The 20,862-nt window shown below is 49.2% G+C and overlaps 1 protein-coding gene across 3 annotated transcripts in view; it reads right to left on the bottom strand.

The window, feature by feature from the left end:
* The window catches only part of LOC144688710 (lipoprotein lipase-like), a 34,415-nt gene that overhangs the window by 3,791 nt on the left and 9,762 nt on the right, over positions 1–20,862 (bottom strand). For 2 of the 3 annotated variants that reach the window (XM_078555577.1, XM_078555578.1), the window contains exons 4-8: positions 12,897–13,008; positions 10,707–10,940; positions 9,017–9,259; positions 1,953–2,073; positions 292–525 (exon numbers count right to left, since the gene is read on the bottom strand). In XM_078555577.1, coding sequence (XP_078411703.1) covers positions 292–525; positions 1,953–2,073; positions 9,017–9,259; positions 10,707–10,940; positions 12,897–13,008 — 944 coding nt within the window. The remainder of the gene's footprint in view (positions 1–291; positions 526–1,952; positions 2,074–9,016; positions 9,260–10,706; positions 10,941–12,896; positions 13,009–20,862) is intronic. The other variant, XM_078555579.1, reaches the window with a different exon arrangement.

Below are 20,862 nucleotides of genomic sequence, written 5' to 3' on the forward strand. Positions count from 1 at the left end.
TTTTGGCCCACTCCCACAGAATGAGTGAGTGGGAAGACTGTTTTTATACAGCAGCAATGGGAGATCTTGTATGATCATAGGATCTTCAATTACCATGGAGATTCTCCTGTCTGTCCATTCAAACCTCAGGGCAAGGAATGATGGGAGGTGCCGAGAGCAAGGTGCCAGCATTGAACATGCTGTTTTATGAAAATAACCACAATTCTTCCACTGAAGTTACATCAGGTGAGCAGGGGGACCCCTCGGGAAATTCATTGCTCCCCTATAGGCCCTGCTGACATCAGGACCTACCTTTTCTGTGTCTCTCCTGCCTTCACTCGCACCTTCCTTATCTCCAGGTCATTGGTGGCCTCCTCATTGGTCTCCCAGAATCGCCACATTGTCCATGGGTTGGTGACCTTCCCCATGATACTCGACCAGAGTGAAGAGGACTCCCCCCACTTTAACTTCACCATCAGCAGCTCTCCGATATCAATCTCTGTGTGCACCAGGAATGAATAGGTTCTGTTTGGCAAAATGTCTGCACTGTGAAGGAACACGAGGATATCAATAGAAATCACACAGGATGGAGGCAGCAACAGGGAGTTCTTCATAACGTGAGAAAATACAGAACATTCCAGTCTGAACAAGGTAACGAACAACTGCAACAGTAAGAACCAATTTAAAATGAAGTAAAGCATTTGCATTTCTATAGCACCTTTTAGGACCTCAGGACATCCTACAGTGCTTTACAGCTCAAGTATTTTTGAAGTGTTGTAACAGAGAGAAATGTAGCAGCCAATTGGCACACAGCAAGATCCCACAAACAGCAATGAGATAATAATCAGGTAATCTGATTGAGGACAGTGGGTTCACTCCATGTTCTTTCTTCAATTGTGCCACAGAATCTTTTATATCCACCTGAAAGGGCAGACGGGGACTCAGTTTAACACTTCATCAGAATAGCAGCACCTCCAACAGTGCAACACTCCCTCAGTACTGCACTGGAGTGACAGCCTGGATTATGTGCTCCAAGTCTGAGTCCTTCTGACTCAGAGGCGAGGGTTAGGGCCTCTCCATCTAAACAGTGCACAGCAGAAAGTGTGCTGTGGAAAGATCTTAAGCAGCCTGCAGACATGGCCAATTACTACTCGCCACCCACATGAGGGGTAGAATCTTCTGCCCTCTCTAGTGCTGTGTTCGCAGGCAAGGAGGGCATTTAATCAGGTGGGTGTCATATGGGGACCACATCAGCTTCCCGCCTTCACCCCGATTAAGTCCAGTGTGGGATGGCCCGTGGTTGATCTTCCCATCCCACCGCTAATTGAGGCCCTTAAGTAGGCAATTAATGACCACTTAAGGGCCCCACCCCACCATTGCTGGGATTAACCCGGCAGTGGGCAGGCCTGTGACCACGCAGGGAGCACGACAAGTAAACCTGTGCAGGCTGCTTCTCGTCTCTCGCAGATGGGCCCCTCGTTCAAAGGCACTCAGTGTCTGATCAAGTGACCCCGCATCAGGGGAGCCTGCTGAGAGCCAAACCTCTGTCCTTGCTGCTGAACACCCCCCTCCCGATCCCTCTCCCCTGCGACCCCCATCCGTGAAATCCCGCCCACCATTACTTAACCCTTGGGTCACTGTGACTTGGGCCTTGGGTGGGTGTCCTTCCGGCAGCAGCCACTGCCTTCACTGTGGCGCTGCTGAGCAAAAGAGCTGCCGGCCTCCTGATCCCAGGGAAAGGACTGCAGCTGGCCGGTAAACTGCCTGATTGACTTATGGCTCGGTGGGCCTTCCCTTAAGGAGACAACATGGGTCTCTCACCGGGTCACCAGCCAACAAGCAAGATCCCCATTGCCTCCACAAGATTTTGCTTACACAAGAATACACGTAGCCTGTGCCAAAATATTAGTCACTCATGCCAGAGTACTCACTGCCAACATAAGAATACTCACTGCTGACTGCAAAATACTCACACTCGAACAGGAAGTCCTTTTGATTCATTCAAGGTTCCGCTGAGTGAAACAAGGAAATTTGCCGACGTCTCGGTTTGGTTGATGTTCCTGAAGAAATGCATCTTTAACTGATAGTGATAAACTGTGAGAGGAAAGAGATATCGATTACTGGGACCAACAGCAGCACTGTTGGAACATTCATCTCCAAACACTAATTGCGACCGTCTCTGACATAAGTTCAGACTGCTGCCCACGGAGAGAGCTCATGGGCTTGTTTCCCCTTTGCTTCACATGGATGGTCATGAAGATTCTCAGTTTGTCTTGGCGTAGAGGGCGAGACACAGAGTGAGAGTGCGAGTCCTGAGATTGTGCTACGATACACCTCATCTCTTAACCCTCAGACCAGCTCCAAAAGCCTTGTTTCCCAGGAATGTTACCATGCAGAACACACCATGCGATTCTGAATTAGATGGTGCTTAACTTGATGGATTTGCAATTTGTAGTCGTGCCGCCTAGTTCAGGGGATCAGCCCAGGAGCTGGACTTTGGCTCAATCAGTGAGCATGGAGCAAAGACAAATGGAAGCATTTTCTTCAAGGGCAGAGACTAGGAACAGTGGGGAACATAAATGACTGAAAGCTAGTGGACAGGTAGAAAACTTAATCAGAAAGGTTAGTGGAATCTTAGAATGTTGACCATTAATTCAGGGGACCAGAATGTAAAGAGGTGAAGCAAGGTTCCGTTTGCATACACCTTGGTCAAACTCCATCTAGAGTTCAGTTCTGGGCACCACTCTTCAAAAGGATATATTGGTCTTGAAGAGGGTGCAGCAAAGATACACTGGAATTTTATTGGGCTTACCCAATGTCTCCCAACGAGAGCTCCCCTTACCCCAATACCCCCTAGGGCTCCCCTCACCCACATTCCCCCAATGAGGGCTCCACTCACCCACATTCCCTCAACAAGAGCTCCCCTCACCCACATACCCCCAACGAAAGCTCCCCTCACCCCAATGAGGGCTCCACTCACCCCCATACCCCCAACAAGAGCTCCCCTCACCCGCATTCCCCCAACGAGAGCTCCGCTCATCCCCATAACCCCAACGGGAGCTCCCCTCACTCACATACCCCCAGCAAGGGCTCCCCTCTCTCACATACCCCCAACACACTGGTTTAAAGTATGACCCATTAACAGGGGGAATCCTTGGCATGGCACTTACTGCCTCATTGTCAAATCAATCCCTGTCCAGAATGAGAGAGCAATGGGCCTAATGTGAATTAAAAACAAAAAGTGCTGGAAAAATTCAGCAGGTCTGGTCGCATCTGTGGAGAGAGAAACAGAGTTGACGTTTCGAGTCCCTATGACTCTTCTTCAGAACTGGAGAGAGGTAGAAATGTGATGGGTTTTAAGCTGTTGAAAAAGGAGGGAGGGTCAGGTGGAACAAAAGAGGTCAAGGATAGGTTAGGGGGTGGGGAAGATTAAATACCAAACATGTCATGGAACAAAAAGCAAAGAAAGTGGGAATGCTAATAGTAAAGGAACAAAGCATTGGTCCAGAGTAGGTGTTAATAGCAGCATAAAGGTCAACGCCATCTGAAAGAAAAAAACATGAGAAGATGATACAGGCTGGCACTTGGGGGAACACAGAAATTCAAAATGGAGGAGAGAGTTCATGGTCTGAAGTTGTTGAACTCAATGTTGAGTCTAGAAGGCTGTAAAGTGTCTAATTGGACGATGAGCTGCTGTAAAGTGTCTAATTGGACGATGAGCTGCTGTTCCTCCAGCTTGTGTTGGGCTTCACTGGAACATTGTAACAGGCTGAGGACAGAAATGTGAGCATGAGAGGAAGATGGTGAATTGAAACGGTGAGTGACCAGAAGGTCGGGGCTATGCTTGCGGACTGAGTGAAGGTGTTCCACAAAGCTGTCACTCAGTCTGTGTTTCGTCCCTCCAGTGTAGAGGAGTCCGCATTGTGAGCAGCGAATACAGTGGACCAAATGGAAAGAAGTGCAAGATGTGAGGCCCTTGTTCTAGACACCCCCACCAGAGGAAATAATTTCTCTCTCGAACCAATCAAATCTCGATTGAATATCCTGATTAAACGAAACTAAAACATAAACAAGCCATATTGATGCAATCCGTCCTTTTAATTGAACCCTTTATCCCTGGTATCAGCCTGACGAACCTGTTGTTTACCTGTTTTCAAGGCCAATCTATCCTTCCGGAGGTGTGATGCCTCTGGATGTTGTAAACTTTCTAAAGCAAACAGATACATTTTACCCAAACACTTTCACTAATTGGGTGAATTCTGACCACGTGCTGCGTGTTACAGCTCACAATTTCAGCAGAGGCTCACGAACTCCACAACTGGATTCAGTGCTAAGAGCAAACAATAGGAGACATAAGGGAACACTTTATCCGATTGCCTCTTAAGGTCAAAGTGCACAGAGAGATGAATGCACTGAGGTTACATGCCTAGATCATTCTACTGCTCTGAAAGCAGTACTGCAGACCAAACCAAATCAAACTAAAATTCAAAGGCTGCAGTCAGATTGAAATATAATCGCTTGGGAATGATTGGTTGAGGTCAATCTGTCACATCTGTGGAATAATCTTCAGCCTGGTTCGAATTTGTTCAGTCCCATGCAGGGAAGTGATGAACACAGATCACAGCAAAACTCTTCATCTGGATGATGAACAGTGAGGACACAGACCGGGACTTGGGCCAGAGAAGGCAGAAAGGACTCCTGACTTTGGACATTCATAGGTCATAATAACAAGAGCTTTGGGAAACTCTGCAGGGAATCCTATCATGGCACATAAACATCCAGAGTCAATGGGAACATCTTTACTGAGACAACAGCCACAGGAGCCTGAAACAGGGGTGATGTCGGGGGGATTTCTGCAGTCAGCCTGGGTCAAACCACCTCCCTTTGACAGTCAATGGCATTACCATCACTGAATCCCCCACTATCAACATCCTGAGGGTTATCATTGACCAGAAACTGAACTGGACTAGTCACATAAATACTGTGGCTACAAGAGCAGGTCAGAAGCTAGGAATCCTGCGACAAGTAACTCACCTCCTGTCTCCCCAAAGCCTGTCCACCGTCTACAAGGCACAAGTCAGGAGTGTAATGGAATACTCTCCACTTGCAGCTCCCACAACATTCAAGAAGCTTGACACCATCCAGGACAAAGCAGCTGACACCCCATCCACCAACTTAAACATTCACTCCCTCCAGCACCGACGCACAGGGGGTGCAGTGTGTACAAGATGCACTCAGCAACTCACCAAGACTCCTTCAACGGCTCCTTCCAAACCCGTGACCTCTACCACCTCAAAGGAGAAGGGCAGCAGACACATGGGCAGGGGCGAATTTACAATGAAACACACCATGCCATGGCATGGGGTCCCTCATTCAAAATATTCAAATTGGGTGCAGGACCGGGTGCATTTGCAAAGTTAAAAAGGGAAGCACCCAGTAAATGAGTTATTTTTGGGACCGAGTCCCATGTGCGATGGGAATGACAGGCACCCAGGCTTCTGATCATCTCCAAAAACAAACCCGAAGAAAACACCTTTCAGATGGACTCGCTTTACTGACAAATGATCATTTCACAAAGCGGGTCTGTCTCAGTCTCTGTCAAACCTTCACAAAGTTAATAGTAAGACTCGCTATTGTACCAGGAAAGTGATGCTTAGAAAAGAAAGTTTGAAAGAAGATTGAAATGTTCAGAAATGATATTTACAGATAGCTAGGAATTGCTCCTTTTCCAACCAGGTTGCTGCAGCAATTATATTTCCCCCTTTTTTTGATAAAACCCTCTCCTCCCACATACACTCTCTCTTTCTGAGACAAGGTGAGACACTTGCTAACAAGCCTACAGCACTAGGGGCACACAGTGAGCCAACTCGCTTTACCCAACAATAGTGACTTCTGTCCCTTCCCCTCAGCCCATGATCGTAAATGCGAGCAGGGAGTTCACTCACTGGTTGTTTGAATGAATAGCCACGGCCACAGGTTAAAAGTGTCGGTGGTGGCTCTGGGACTAGCAGTCTGGCCTCTGGGTCAGATGGTTGTGGGTTCAAGTCCCACTCCCATCCAGACAGACACTCCAGGGAAGTGCTGGCCTGTCAAAGACACCACCTTTGGATGTAAAAGATCCCGTGAGGCTATTTTGAAGAAGAGCAGGTGAGTTACCCTTGCTGTCCTGGCCAATATTTATCCCTCAATCAACATCACACAAAACAGATTCTGGTCATTATCACGTTGTTTGTGGGAGCTTACTGAGTGCAAACTGGCTGTGACGTTTTCTACGTTCCCACTTCAAAAGTACTTCATTAGCAGTACAGCTTTGGGATTTCTGGTGGTCATGAAAGGTGCTATACAAATGCAAGTCTTTAAATTTTGCTATGGCTATGAGGTTAAAAGTAGCAGCCCACCATGCTGGGACAGGAGGAATTGTGGTCCATACACACGCTTACGGCTAGCTTCATACATCAGTAATGCCAAGTTAGACTCAATGACAGGAAATAAATAGAGACAGATTCGCCTGGTACGGCTCTGGGCAACATCCTATCAGCTGGTTTCAGTCACATCTTCAGAATAATTCCTTGGCTCTCACTCCGGACATCGTGTCCAGCGCAGAGACACACCAGGACCTGGATTGCAAAACGGACCGTGGTCAGATGTTGGAGGGAAGATGCTGGGCAGTCCCAGAGCCTCACTCCACACATTCCCATTCTCGCTTAATAATCAGCAAGCTTTGATAGGGACGGGAGTTTCAGTAAAACCTCGGCCAGTTTGATCAGAGGTCAAAACATTGACCTCGAGCCGAGTTTTAACTTGATTTTAATTGAAATGATTATAATGCGGGCCGGCCCGAAACTACAACAGCAGCTCATGCTCTTCCACTGAGCAACACTGTTATGAGATTCTCCAGTGAGCGATGAGATCTCAGTAAAGTGCAATGTTTCTTGGTCTCCTAGGTAACAGATGTGTTGTCAGTGATATTTTATCTCAGTAAACTGCTGGTGGCTGAATTTGCTGACAACACGAAGATAGGAAGGAAAGTAAATTTTGAAGAGGACACATGGAGGCTATAAAAGGATATAGATAGGTTAAGTGAGTGGGCAAAGATCTGGCAAATGGAGAATAATGTGGGCAAATGTGAAGTTGTCCATTTTGGAAGAGCGAATAAAAAAGCTCATTATCTAAATGGTGAGAGATTGCAGAGCTCTGAGATACAGAGGGATCTGGGTGTCCTAGTGCATGAATCACAAAAGATTAATATGCAGGTACAGTAAGTAATTAGGAAAGCTAATAGAATGTTATCATTTATTGTGAGGGGAATTGAATACAAAAGTAGGGAGGTTATGCTTCAGTTATACAGGACATTGGTGAGACCACATCTGGAGGATTGTGTACAGTATTGGTCTCCTTATTTAAAGAAAGATGTAAATGCGTTAGAAGCAGTTCAGAGAAGGTTCATTAGACTAATACCTGGAATGGGCAGGTTGTCTTATGAGAAAAGGCTGGACAGGTTAGGCTTGTATCCACTGGAATTTAGAACAGCAAGAGGCAACTTAATTGAAACCTTTAAGATCCTGAGGGGTCTTGACAGGGTGGATGTGGCGAGGATGTTTTCTCTTGTGGGAGAATCTAGAACTAGGGGTCACTGTTTAAAAATAAGGGGTCACTCATTTAAGACAGAGATGAGGAGAATTTTTTACTCTCAAGGGGTTGCGAGTCTTTGGAATTCTCTTCCTCAAAAGGCGGTGGAAGCACAGTCTCTGAATATTTTTAAGGCAGAGCTAGATAGAGTCTTGATTAACAAGAGGGCAAAAAGTTATCGGGGGTAGGTTACAATCAATTAACCATGATCTTATTGAATGGCGGAGCAGACTCGAGGGGCCGAGTGGCCTACTCCTGCTCCTAATTCATATGTTCGCATGGCACCAGAGCAGAGCTCCAGTTTGCTGTCTCCATCTCTAAACAAAATTATACCAACAGACTGGCATATTGATGTTCAAGTGGACAACTAGTCAGCTTCCCTCTCCTACCTGCCGACACTCTCCCTCCCTCTCTCTCTCCATGTATAATCTGTCCTTGGTTTTTGGCTTTTCTCGTCAGCAACTTCCATGTTTGCTCGCCTCGCATCGCAATATTTACCATCTTTAGCTTCATTCAGACAAGAGATAAGCTTGTTTTTACAAGCACTGATCATCCATCCATCCATCCATCGATTTTCACACTGCTTCTCCTGGTGAGGGTCATGGGGGGCAGTAAGCTGAGTACGGCCGACCAGTCTTCCCTTTCCTCAGCCACAGGTTCCAGCTCCTCCTGGGGGATTCCCAGGCGTTCCCAAGCCAGCCGAGAGATGTCATCCCACCAGCGTTTCCTGGGTCGGCCTTGAGGTCTCTGCCCAGTGGGCCATGCCCGGTTACAGCTCCAACAGGAGCCCACCAGAGGGCATCCTTATCAGATACCCGAACCACCGCAACCGACCCTGATAAAAAAGCACTGATCAGTTTATGTATTTTCTTGGCTTCACCTTTCGGGTGGAGGGACAGGGAGTGGGGCACTGGGGCGCACAAAAATGAAGCTGAGCACAGGGCCCCAGTAATTGTAAACCCGCCACTGTGCATAGGAACACCATCACCTGCAATCTCCCCTCCAGGTCACAACCACCCTGACTTGGATCTTTCACTGTTACTGGGTGAAAATCCTGGAACTCCCTCCCTAACCGCACGGTGGGTGTACCACTTGGCTGTTTGGATTTCAACACGGGGGAGATTTTGAATGGTTCGAGGTGGGGTGCGATAATAAACTGTAAACCTTCGAGGTGCTAATTTCAGAAACTGTGACGACTAAACATTACGTTTACCAAAATGCTTTTGCCAAGATAAACCCCAGCAGCTTCCACCCAATAGCTGGGCCAAGGAGGGTGGGGGAGACCTGTCAGTACAGGAGATGGTATCTCTATATAACAGACACACACTATTTCCATCTAATATCTGATGATGGGCTATCTGTTAATGATGTACCAGCTGGAGAGGGTGTCACTGGGTGCAATGCCTACCTCGGAAGGGCATGTCTGCCGCAGTCTTCAGGTACATGCGGCCATTCCTTTTGCTCCGGATTTTCCGCACATCGTATCCCAGTGTGTTGCAGCGGTTCTTCCGGCAGCTCAGACAGACGCCCTTCTCAAAGGTCTCCTGGTTGGAGCAGCGGTATGCCACACTCGGGTAATTTTCATTGAGGAGGGAGTCGATGAACAGGTGGATGGCGCGTTCGTGCTGGCATTTAATGACATCTGCCACAGCTGGTGAAAAGATACACTGGTAATTAGAGATTGCCGGGAATGGGCGTGTGCAGCGGCTGCTGTGCTCACACACTATCACACTGACTCTCACACAGACACCTTTCTACATCACAACGCAGCAAATTCACAATCGGGCTGACACTAAACTGAAGATTCTCACATCACACTGGAGAGGGAAGTAATTGTGCTTCATTGGGGAGACAGCGGTAATGCCACTGGACTAGTAATCCAGGGATCCGGGTTAATGCTCTGGGGACATGAGTTCAAATCCCACCATGGCAGCTGATGGAATCTAAATTAAATTAATACATCTGGAATAAAAAGCTAGTCTCAGCAATGGTGACATTGACAACCAGCATCGATTGTCGTAAAAACCCATCTGGTTCACTAATCCCCTTTTGGGAAGGAAATCTGCCATCCTTACCTGATCTGTCCTAGGTGTGACTCCAGACCCACAGCGAAGTGGTCGACATTTAATGGCCTAACAGCCACCCAGTTCAAGAGCAACTAGGGATGGGCAACAAATGCTGGCCTTGCAAGCGATACCCATATTCCATACAAGATAAAGAATTCACCAGGTTTGAGTCAGTGACAAACATTCTGCTGTGGTTCAGTGGACAACAGACACACCACCAAGTGAAAAGGTTGTGGGATCAAGTCCTACTCCAGATACTAAGGGAAAAAATACAAGTTGACTCCAGTAAAGGAGTTCTGCACTGTCAGAGGGTCAGTAGTGAGGAAGCGCCACACTGCCAGAGGGTCAGTAGTGAGGGATCGCCGCACTGCCAGAGGGTCAGTAGTGAGGGGGCGCCACACTGCCAGAGGGTCAGTAGTGAGGGATCGCCACACTGCCAGAGGGTCAGTAGTGCGGGAGCGCCGCACTGCCAGAGGTGCTGCCTTTAGGATGAGCTGATTACCTTGTTAAACTGATACCTTGTTTGGCAATATTCCAAAGAGGAGAAAGGTAGCTCCCGCAATACTTTTTAAAATTAATTCATGGGATGTGAGCATCTCTAGCTGGGCCAGCATTTATTGCCCATCCCTAATTGCCCTTGAGAAGATGATGGTGAGCTGCCTTCTTGAACTGCAGCAGTCCATGTGGTGTAGGTGCACCCACAGTGCTGTTAGGGAGGGAGTTCCAGGATTTTGACCCCAGGACAGTGAAGGAACAGTGATATATTTCCAAGTCAGGATACTGTTAACCCCTCAATCGACATCACTAAAACAGACTATATGCCCAATGATGCTAATGGGATCTCTCTGTGCACAAATTGGCAATCATGTTTCTCAAATTAGTGATCACAAGTTCTAAAGTACTTCATTGGCTGTAAGGCGCTCTGAGCATCCTGACACATTGAAAGGTGCTATATAAATGCAAGTTCCCTCTTTCTGTTCTAAACTCTAGACAACTGATGACCCGATTATACAGCTGATTTCCACGGCTCACCGTACACGCCTTGTGACCTCATGTTTCCCAACACTCTTCCCAAGCTGCAGCCAGGCTGGAAGCTGCCTCCGTTCGGATAGATATCCACATGGCCCACAGGCTGCTTAATCCCAATGCTCCGACCCAGTGATCCCCGGGTGAAAGTGTGAAGGGCATCCACAAACACTGCATCATCTGGGGAAAGGCGATGCTGGGCCTCGACCCCTTCAAACTCAGGCCCAGCTGGATCGAGGCCTGAGGGAGGGGGCAAAATAAATAGAAACACAAACAGTAAATAAATCAATACACAAAGAGAAACAGAATTAAATGAATAGGTAAGAATATCAATGAAATAATTACAAATAAATATATTTATTAATGATGTAATTACTTACATATGTAACTATGGAGAACGATACAGGGAGTAGGCAACAGGTCCAAACTCCCAATGCATCACCACAAACCTCAGTTATACTGCTTGTTCTCGATCACTCTCACATTTGCCTGAAAATATCTGCAACGAGTGATTTCCCACCAGGCTGGGCTCCTTCCTTACACTGTACCCTCATTCCACCCTCACTGACCTCACCTCCCATTGCTTGCCAACACTCACCTTCATACTCTTTCAGCCCCCACAGCCCTACACAAACTCGCAGACCACACTCGTCCCCACACTCGCCGACCACACTCTCCCCCACGCTCACCGGCCACACTCTCCCCCACGCTCACCGGCCACACTCTCCCCTACGCTCGCCGACCACACTCTCCCCCACACTCTCCCCTACTCACCCCCACACTTGCCGACCACACTTGCCCCCTACACTCTCCCCCACTCGCCCCCACACTCGCCGACCATACTCGCCCCCACACACCGACCACACTCGCCCCCACACTCTCCCCCACACTCTCCCCCACACTCGCCGACCACACTCGCCCCCACTCGCCCCTACACTCTCCCCGACACTCGCCGACCACACTCGCCGACCATACTCGCCCCCACTCGCCCCTACACTCTCCCCCACACTCGCCGACCACCCTCGCCCCCTACACTCTCCCACACTCTCCCCCACACTCGCCGACCATACTCGCCCCCACTCTCCCCCACACTCTCCCCCACTCGCCCCCACTCGCCCCCCCACTCGCCCCCACTCGCCCCTACACTCTCCCCCACACTCGCCCCCACACTCGCCGACCACACTCTCCCCCACTCGCCGACCATACTCGCCGACCACACTCGCCCCACACTCGCTGACCACACTCACCCCTACACTCTCCCCCACTCGCCGACCACACTCGCCCCCACTCGCCCCCACACTCGCCGACCACACTCGCCCCTACACTCTCCCCCACTCGCCGACCACACTCGCCCCTACACTCTCCCCCACTCGCCAACCATACTCGCCGACCACACTCACCCCCACTCACCCTCACACTCTCCCACACTCGCCGACCACACTCGCCGCCACTCGCCCCCACTCGCCGACCACACTCGCCGACCACACTCGCCCCTACACTCTCCCCCACTCGCCGACCATACTCGCCCCCACACTCTCCCCCACTCGCCGACCACACTCGCCCCTACACTCTCCCCCACTCGCCGACCATACTCGCCCCCACACTCTCCCCCACTTGCCCCCACACTCGCCGACCACACTCGCCCCCACACTCTCCCCCCACACTCGCCCCTACACTCTCCCCCACGCCGACCACACTCTCCCCCACTCGCCCCCACACTCGCCGACCACACTCGCCCCCACACTCTCCCCCCACACTCACCCCTACACTCTCCCCCACTCGCCGACCACACTCTCCCCCACTTGCCCCCACACTCGCCGACCACACTCGCCCCCACACTCTCCCCCCACACTCACCCCTACACTCTCCCCCACTCGCCGACCATACTCGCCGACCACACTCGCCCCCACTCGCCCCCACACTCTCCCCCACTTGCCAACCACGCTCGCCGGCCACACTCGCCCCCACGCTCGCCGGCCACACTCACAGGCCACGCTCGCCAACCACTCCCTCCCCCCACGTTCGCCGACCACTCCCCAAACAATCGTACGCCAACTATTCTCCCCCCGACCCTCGCTAACCACTCCCCCCACACCCAGGGTAAGCTTAAAAGTGCACAATCCAGACCGCACCACGACCCGGACTGCACCACGACCCGGACTGCACCACGACCCGGACTGCACCATGTGCTGTTACCTGTTATCCGACCCACTCTGTATGGCACGTAATTTCCTGCGAATCCAGCGACATGAGCCCCAAGACTGTACCCCAACATATGGACTTGTTTGGACGGGAAGTTCAGCTCTTCCTAAAGAGAATAAATAGAAAACACACACTTTTTGTTTAACTTTATCTCTGTGGCATTCCTAGGGCAGGTGGAGGCCATTCAGCCCTTCAAGTATGTTGCACAGACAACAGCAGGAGGTCATTCATCCCCAAGACCTTGCCCCATCATCATGGCTGACCTGTATATTAACTCCATTTACTCACTTTTGATCCACAGTCTGAGATGAAATTTTTAAAATCTAATACAGGGAGATTATGCTTGACTATTAATCGTGAACTCCCAAAACACCGCACAGCATGGGGCTGTTTTTTAGCCATGTTTTGTTGGAGAAACAGTGCCCTATTACTAGCGACCTTTGACCTGTTGTCCTATTGGTTCTGGCCAGGAAGTAGGTGGGCCAGGTGCTGCATGTACAATGAGTCTCTGATCCGCAAGTACAAATCACAGATTCACAGAATCACAGTGCAGAAGAGGCCCTTCGGCCCATCGAGTCTGAACCGACACGTGAGAAACACCTGACTTACCTACCTAATCCCATTTACCAGCACTTGGCCCATAGCCTTGAATGTTATGACATGCCAAGTGCTCATCCAGGTACTTTTTAAAAGATGTGAGGCAACCCGCCTCCACCAACCTCCCAGGCAGTGTATTCCAGACCGTCACCACCCTCTGGGTAAAAAAGTTTTTCCTCACATCCCCCCTAAACCTCCTGCCCCTCACGTTGAACATATGCCCCCTCGTGACTGACCCTTCAACTAAGGGGAACAGCTGCTCCCCATCCACCCTGTCCATGCCCCTCATAATCTTGTACACCTCGATCAGGTCGCCCCTCAGTCTTCTCTGCTCCAACGAAAACAACCCAAGTCTATCCAACCTCTCTTCATAACTTAAATGTTTCATCCCAGGCAACATCCTGGTGAATCTCCTCTGCAACCCCTCCAGTGCAATCACATCCTTCCTATAATGTGGTGACCAGAACTGCACACAGTACTCCAGCTGTGGCCTCACCAAGGTTCTATACAACTCCCTACTTTTGTAATCTATGCCTCGATTGATAAAGGCAAGTGTCCCATATGCCTTTTTCACCACCCCACTAACATGCCCCTCCGCCTTCAGAGATCTATGGACACACACGCCAAGGTCCCTTTGTTCCTCAGAACTTCCTAGTGCCATGCCATTCATTGAATACTCCCTTGTCAAATTACTCCGTCCAAAGTGTATCACCTCACCCTTTTCAGGGTTAAATTCCATCTGCCACTTATCTGCCCATTTGACCATCCCATCTATATCTTCCTGTAGCCCAAGACACTCAACCTCACTGTTAACCACCCGGTCAATCTTTGTGTCATCTGCAAACTTACTAATCCTACCCCCCACATAATCATCTATGTCGTTTATATAAATGACAAATAATAGGGGACCCAGCACAGATCCCTGTGGTACGCCACTGGACACTGGCTTCCAGTCACTAAAGCATCCTTCTGTCATCACCCTCTGTCTCCTACAACTAAGCCAATTTTGAATCCACCTTATCAAATTACCCTGTATCCCATGTGCATTTGCCTTCTTTATAAGTCTCCCATGTGGGACCTTGTCAAAGGCTTTGCTGAAATCCATATAAACTACATCAACTGCACTATCCTCATCTACACACCTGGTCACCTCCTCAAAAAATTCAATCAAATTTGTTAGGCATGACCTCCCTCTGACAAAGCCATGCTGACTATCCCTGATCAAACCTTATCTATCTCCACTTGGAGAGGCACTCTCCTTCAGAACTTTCTCCAATAGTTTCTCTACCACTGACGTGAGACTCACTGGCCTGTAGCTCCCTGGCTTATCTCTACAACCCTTCTTAAAAAGCGGAACCACATTAGCTGTTCTCCAGTCCTCTGGCACTTACCCCACGGCCAGAGAGGAATTAAAAATTTGGGACAGAGCCCCTGCGATCTCCTCGCTTGTCTCCCTCAGCAGTCTGGGACACAAATCATCTGGACCTGGAGATTTCTCCACTATTAAGCCTGCCAACACGTCCAATACCTTGTCACTCCCCATATCAATTTGCTCAAGAACCTCGCAGTCTCTCTCCCTGAGTTATATACCTACATCCTCATTCTCTTGGGTGAAGACGGATGTGAAGTATTCGTTCAACACGCTAGTGATGTCCTCTGGCTCCACCCATAGATTGCCCCCTTGGTCCCTTATGGGCCCTACTCGTTCCCTGATTATCCTCTTCCCATTGATATACTTATAGAATATCTTGGGATTTTCCCTACTTTTACCAGCCAGAGCTTTCTCATATCCCCTCTTTGCTCTCCTAATTGCTTTCTTAAGCTCCACCCTGCACTTTCTGTACTCCACTAATGCCTCTGCTGATTTGCTTCCCTTGTACCTGCTAAAAGCCTCTCTTTTCCTTCTCATCGTAACCTGAATGCCTCTGGTCATCCATGGTCCTCTGGGCTTGTTACTCCTTCCTATCACCCTAGAGGGAACATGTTGAGCCTGTGCCCTCCCCATTTCCTTTTTGAACACCTCCCACTGTTCCTCTGTAGATTTCCCCACAAGTAACTGTTCCAAGTCTACCTTGGCCAGATCCTGCCTTATTTTACTAAAATCCACTCTCCCCCAGTCCAAAACATTTTTTTGCAACTTGTGATTTTTTTGTCCATAACAAACTTAAACTGTACCATGTTGTGGTCGCTATCGCTAAAATGCTCACCCAACGCCACCTCAGCAATCTGTCCGGCTTCATTCCCCAGAATTAGGTCCAGCACTGCACCGTCCCTTGTTGGACCCTCTACATATTGACCTAAAAACTTCTCCTGTACACATTTCAAGAAATCCACTCCATCCAAGCCCTTAACACTGTGTGTATCCCAATTAATGTTGGGAAAGTTGAAATCACCTAATATAATTACCCTACTGTTTTTACACACCCCCAAAAATTGTGCACATATTTGCTCCTCAATTTCCCGCTCACTATCTGGGGGTCTATAATAAACACCTAACAATGTGGCTGCCCCTTTTTTATTCCTAAACTCTACCCACAAAGCTTCATTCGATGCCCCCTCCAAGATATCATCTCTCCTTACTGCAGTAATTGACTCCTTAATTAATAATGCAATGCCTCCTCCTCTTTTACCCCCTCCCCCATCTCACCTGAACATTCTATATCCCGGAATGTTGAGCTGCCAATCCTGCCCTTCCCTCAACCACGTCTCAGTGATGGCTACTATATCACAATTCCAAGTGTCAATCCTCACCCTTAACTCATCCGTTTTTACCTGTAATACTCCTGGCATTAAAGTAGAGGCCATCCAGCCTTGCCTTACTCCCTTGGAGCTTACTGCAGCTGTACTCCCTCTGACTTGATTGTTTTACTGTATTATGATGTGTCCTTATTCTGCTAACATTCTGTGTCCCCTCCCCCTGCCGAATTAGTTTAAACTCTTCCCAACAGCACGAGCAAACCCGCCCGCAAGGATGTTAGTCCCGCTCTGGTTCAGATGTAGACCGTCCCGCTTGTACAGGTCCCACCTTCCCCAGAAATGGTCCCAGTGATCAAGGAAACTAAAACCCTCCCTCCTGCGCCAACTCTTAAGCCACGTATTCATCTGCGCTATTCTCCTATTCCTGAGCTCGCTAGCACTTGGCACTGGGAGTAATTCAGAGATTACAACCCGAGAGGTCTTGCTTTTTAGTCTACTGCCTAACTCCCTGAATTCTTGATGCAAGACCTCATCCCTCTTTCTACCTATGTCTTTGGTACCAACATGTACCATGACCTCTGCCTTATCACCCTCCCCCTTCAGGATGCCCTGCAGCTGTTCAGTGACATCCTGGACCCTGGCACCAGGGAGGCAGCACACCATCCTGGAGTCACGTTGACGGCCACAGTAGCACCTATCTGTTCCCCTGACTATAGAATCCCCTATTACTATTGCTCTTCCTCCCTTCCTCCCCTCCTGTACAGATAGGCTGCTTGTGGTGCCAGAAGCTTGGCTCTGTCTGCACTCCCTGGAGGAACCAGCGCCCTCATCAGCCTCCAAAATGGAATACCGATTTGCGAGCGGGACCCCAGGGGACTCCTGAACTACCTGACTGTTTCTCTTGGACTGCCTGGTGGTCACCCATTCCCTTCCTTTCTCAAGTCCCTTCATCTTTGGTGTGACCACCTCTCTAAATGTGCTATCCACGATGCTGTCAGACTTGTGGATGCTCCACAGTGTCCCCAGCCGCCGTTCCAGCTCTGAAACCCGAGCTCCCAGGAGCTGCAGCTGGACACACTTCCTGCACACATGCTGGTCCCAGGCACTGGAAATGTCCCCGGTTTCCCACATGGAGCACGAGGAGCACACCGCGGCTTTGAGCTCTCCTGCCATGACTTCTCCCTTTAAATTAAACCTTTTAAGTCAATTAATCTAGGGCCCTTCTTTCCTGATCCTCGTTACTGTAGAATATACAAACTATAAGCCACAAAAAGACCTTAAACTATAAGCGATTAAAGTAGTAAATACCTTACCCACTACTTACCAGTGATTCCTTTCCCTCGTAGCCTCTACTGCTGCAGCATGCTCTGAAGATTTAAGAAGTTGGATAGCAAGGAAAAAATGCAAAAAGCACCTCGTCACCTATGAACCGAATTCCCGCTTTGCACCAAATTGCCAAAACCCACTCTGGCTGTGTCCCATTCAGGATATGCTCTCTCTCCTGTTCGTCTGCAAGCACACTGTAGTGTGCTTAATGTTGAGTGCCCAGATAAAGGATAGTGTGTGATTTGCTGCTGGGACCTCTCCCTAAGCTAAACATCGGTCCAATCTTGCACAACTCCATAGTAAGCAGAGGCTGTTCCAAGGTTGGGTCCTTCTACCTTGGACTCTAGGCGTGGAACTTGGTTAGTAGACAGGATGTAGACACACTCTGGTATCTGCTTAACACTTGTTTATTAGGGCAACATCTAAACAGGTTACAGAGTGGCATGGTGCTCCGAAGCCTGATTCCAACCTCACTCATGAGGGTCTAACATATGACTGACTGATGTCAGTGCTACATCGTCATTTACATCAAACATTAGCATATCCCAGCTGTTAACCCTTTATACCACAGAAGAGTAGCTGTCGTTGGAGACAGTAATCTCACTTCTATATTTCACATTAGCACAGATCTGAACGGTCTGTTCTACTCACTGATTCAAACATAACATCGAGGAAAAAACAAGTCAATATTTTCTGGAATAAGACCAGTAGCTTCTTGGACACAATTACAGACAGTAGCTTAACAGTCCAGTTCAGACTGGAGGGAGAGGGGGGCGTACGCACGGGGTCCCGAGGGAGAGGGGAGCATACGCACGGGGCCCCGAGGGCAAGCGGGACATATGCACGGGGTCCCAAGGGTGAGGGGGCCGTACGCACTGGGGCTGGAGGGGTATACATTGTGGTGGGACGGTACATGTCGGGGTCTCAAATTTGGGGATATTTTTTAATATAGAGGTTGTACTTTTCCTAAAGATAAAGTTTGTTTACAAATAATGGTTTTCCTTTTTTTTAAGCGAATCGATTCAGCACATTGGTGATGTTCTCCTGCCTTCTTGACATTTTCTCACAGGCTTACAGATGTTTTCCAGATGCAAGACGCAGAATTAGATTGACTTCCATCTGCAAATTCAAACATCTTGTGCTTGGTGTGTCTGTCACTGGGTCAGCTTATCTCAGGAGCTCGATCTCTCATCCCAGAGTCAGAACATTGCAGGTCACAGTCTCAACAGGGCTTGTATTACACGGGAAGTCACCTCCTGAACTGTCCAGCTGTCTCAGCCTTAGTTTGAACATTGTCACAATAACAGGAATGGACGCAAGGGCTTAATTATCAACAGATTATCAATAAAGAAAAGCAACTTGAATTGACTGGGTGCCCCTCAATGACCTTATGAGCAGGGTGACCAATTCTGGCCAAAAATAAGGTACATGTCAGCCTGGGGGAGCTGATGAGGCCTTGGGAACAGGGTGCTGGGTGTGGTGAGACCTTGAGAGTGGAAGTGGGTGGGGAGGGTGTGTACTGGTGAATCCATCAGTTAAGTCCACGAGAGCCATGGGGAGATTGGAGAGGGGGGTGCGGGTGGGAGGAACCAGCAGCTGTGTGGCCTGTTCAGATTCTGATGCTGCTGGCTCAGCTCCCACACCTCAACAGCTGCCCCAGACAGACACCAATACCTCGCTGTGCCAATGCACTCGTGCAGAAACAACTCCAGCAGGAGAAATCCAGGACAGAAGAAATCCAGGGCAAAACAGATTCTGGGAAGGCCTGACCCAGGACGTGGGACTAGACGCCAAATTATAGGATGGTCTCAGAAAATCCAGGACAATTGATGACCCTGCTCATGACATCTCAAAGCACTTTGCAGCCAATGGAATACTTTTCCCAAGTGCGTTCACTGCTGTAACATAGGAAACACAGGAGCCAATAGGCACACAGTAAACTCTTACAAACAGCAATGTGAGAATGGCCAGATAATCTGTTTTTAGCGATAAAGATTGGCTCACTTTGAGGTGGCTTGGGATCTTTTACGTCCACCTGGAAATGCAGATGGCACTTTGGTTTGATGTCTCATCCAGAAAAATCACCACTTCAGACAGTGCAACACTCGCACAGTAAGACTAGAACGTCAGCCTAGACTGTTGGCTCAAGTCTCTGGGGCAAGACTCGAGTCCATGACCTTCTGCCTCAGAGCCATGTATTCAATCCGGAAAGCTGAGTCAAGTGCCTGTTGCTCCCTGGCCTGCATGGGGAACACAGTGTTCACGACTACAGCTGTGACCACAGCCAATTAAAGCAGGTGGGTTGGATGACGTGTGACGGTCACCGTGATCTTCTGGAACTTGTTTTCAATGTTTCAGAGGGCAGACACATTTCTCTCATTTGTCCCTCATACTTGACCCAAGGCTTTTGAATTCTGCTGTTCTGTGCCTTTCCCAGGAGCATACACAACTCTTGGTGGATGGGGAGTGGCGAGGATCAGAATTCTCAGTTGCAACATGATGGTCAGCTGGTCTGTCCCTGCCCACGTGTTCCCCCTCCCCGAGTGTGGTGCCCGGTCTTTGCAGACACTTTTTTGGATGGCTCTGATGCACCACGGGCTGCTCAACACACACAATGTCACCAGCTGGCTCCTGGAAACCTTCCATGGCATAAAGATATGGTATAGACAGTTCAGAGCTAGCATACAAATGAGCTCACAGATTCTTGTCAGTGTGATCCCTCCCAAGCTGAACCCAGCAAGTATTGTTCCTCACTCGAGGTAATATTATCCTATGAAGTGTTGTACACAGACACAAATTTGAGAGAAAACATAGGAAAAGAATGTACAAAGGGTAATGACAGAATAACAATGCAGCATATAGATTGCGATTGTGCCTAATCATTTTTCAGCTTAGGCCTCAATTTTACCCTTGGCGGGCAGGCACAATCAGCGAGCCCACAACCGGTTGGGAGACAAACCACCACCCGCGGTTGGGGGATTTCACCATGGCTGGCCAGTTAAGGCCCACCTAACGTGAAACCACCCTCCCAATGGTCGGGAAGGGGCGGGCGGGGGCCTGTTGGCCGCCTGGTCCAATGGCGATCCGGCGGCCAGTTTAAAAATGGCACCGGCAGCTCCTTGTAGGCTGCCAGGTAAGAACTTTTCTTCCGCATTGTGAACACTTAAGTTATGGCATCCAGTGTGGCTGGAAACGCCAAACGGTGGGGGGCAGGTTGGGTGGGCACTCAGCCTCCCAGTTTTCGGATGAGAGCCTTGCGGTCCTCCTGGAGGAGGTGGCTTTCAGGAAGAACACCCTCGTCCCCAGAGAAAGAAGGAGGAGGCCTCCACACCTAAAAAAG

The sequence above is a fragment of the Cetorhinus maximus genome, chromosome 13 (genome assembly GCF_964194155.1).
Source record: "Cetorhinus maximus chromosome 13, sCetMax3.hap1.1, whole genome shotgun sequence".
NCBI classification, from domain to species: Eukaryota; Metazoa; Chordata; class Chondrichthyes; order Lamniformes; family Cetorhinidae; genus Cetorhinus; species Cetorhinus maximus.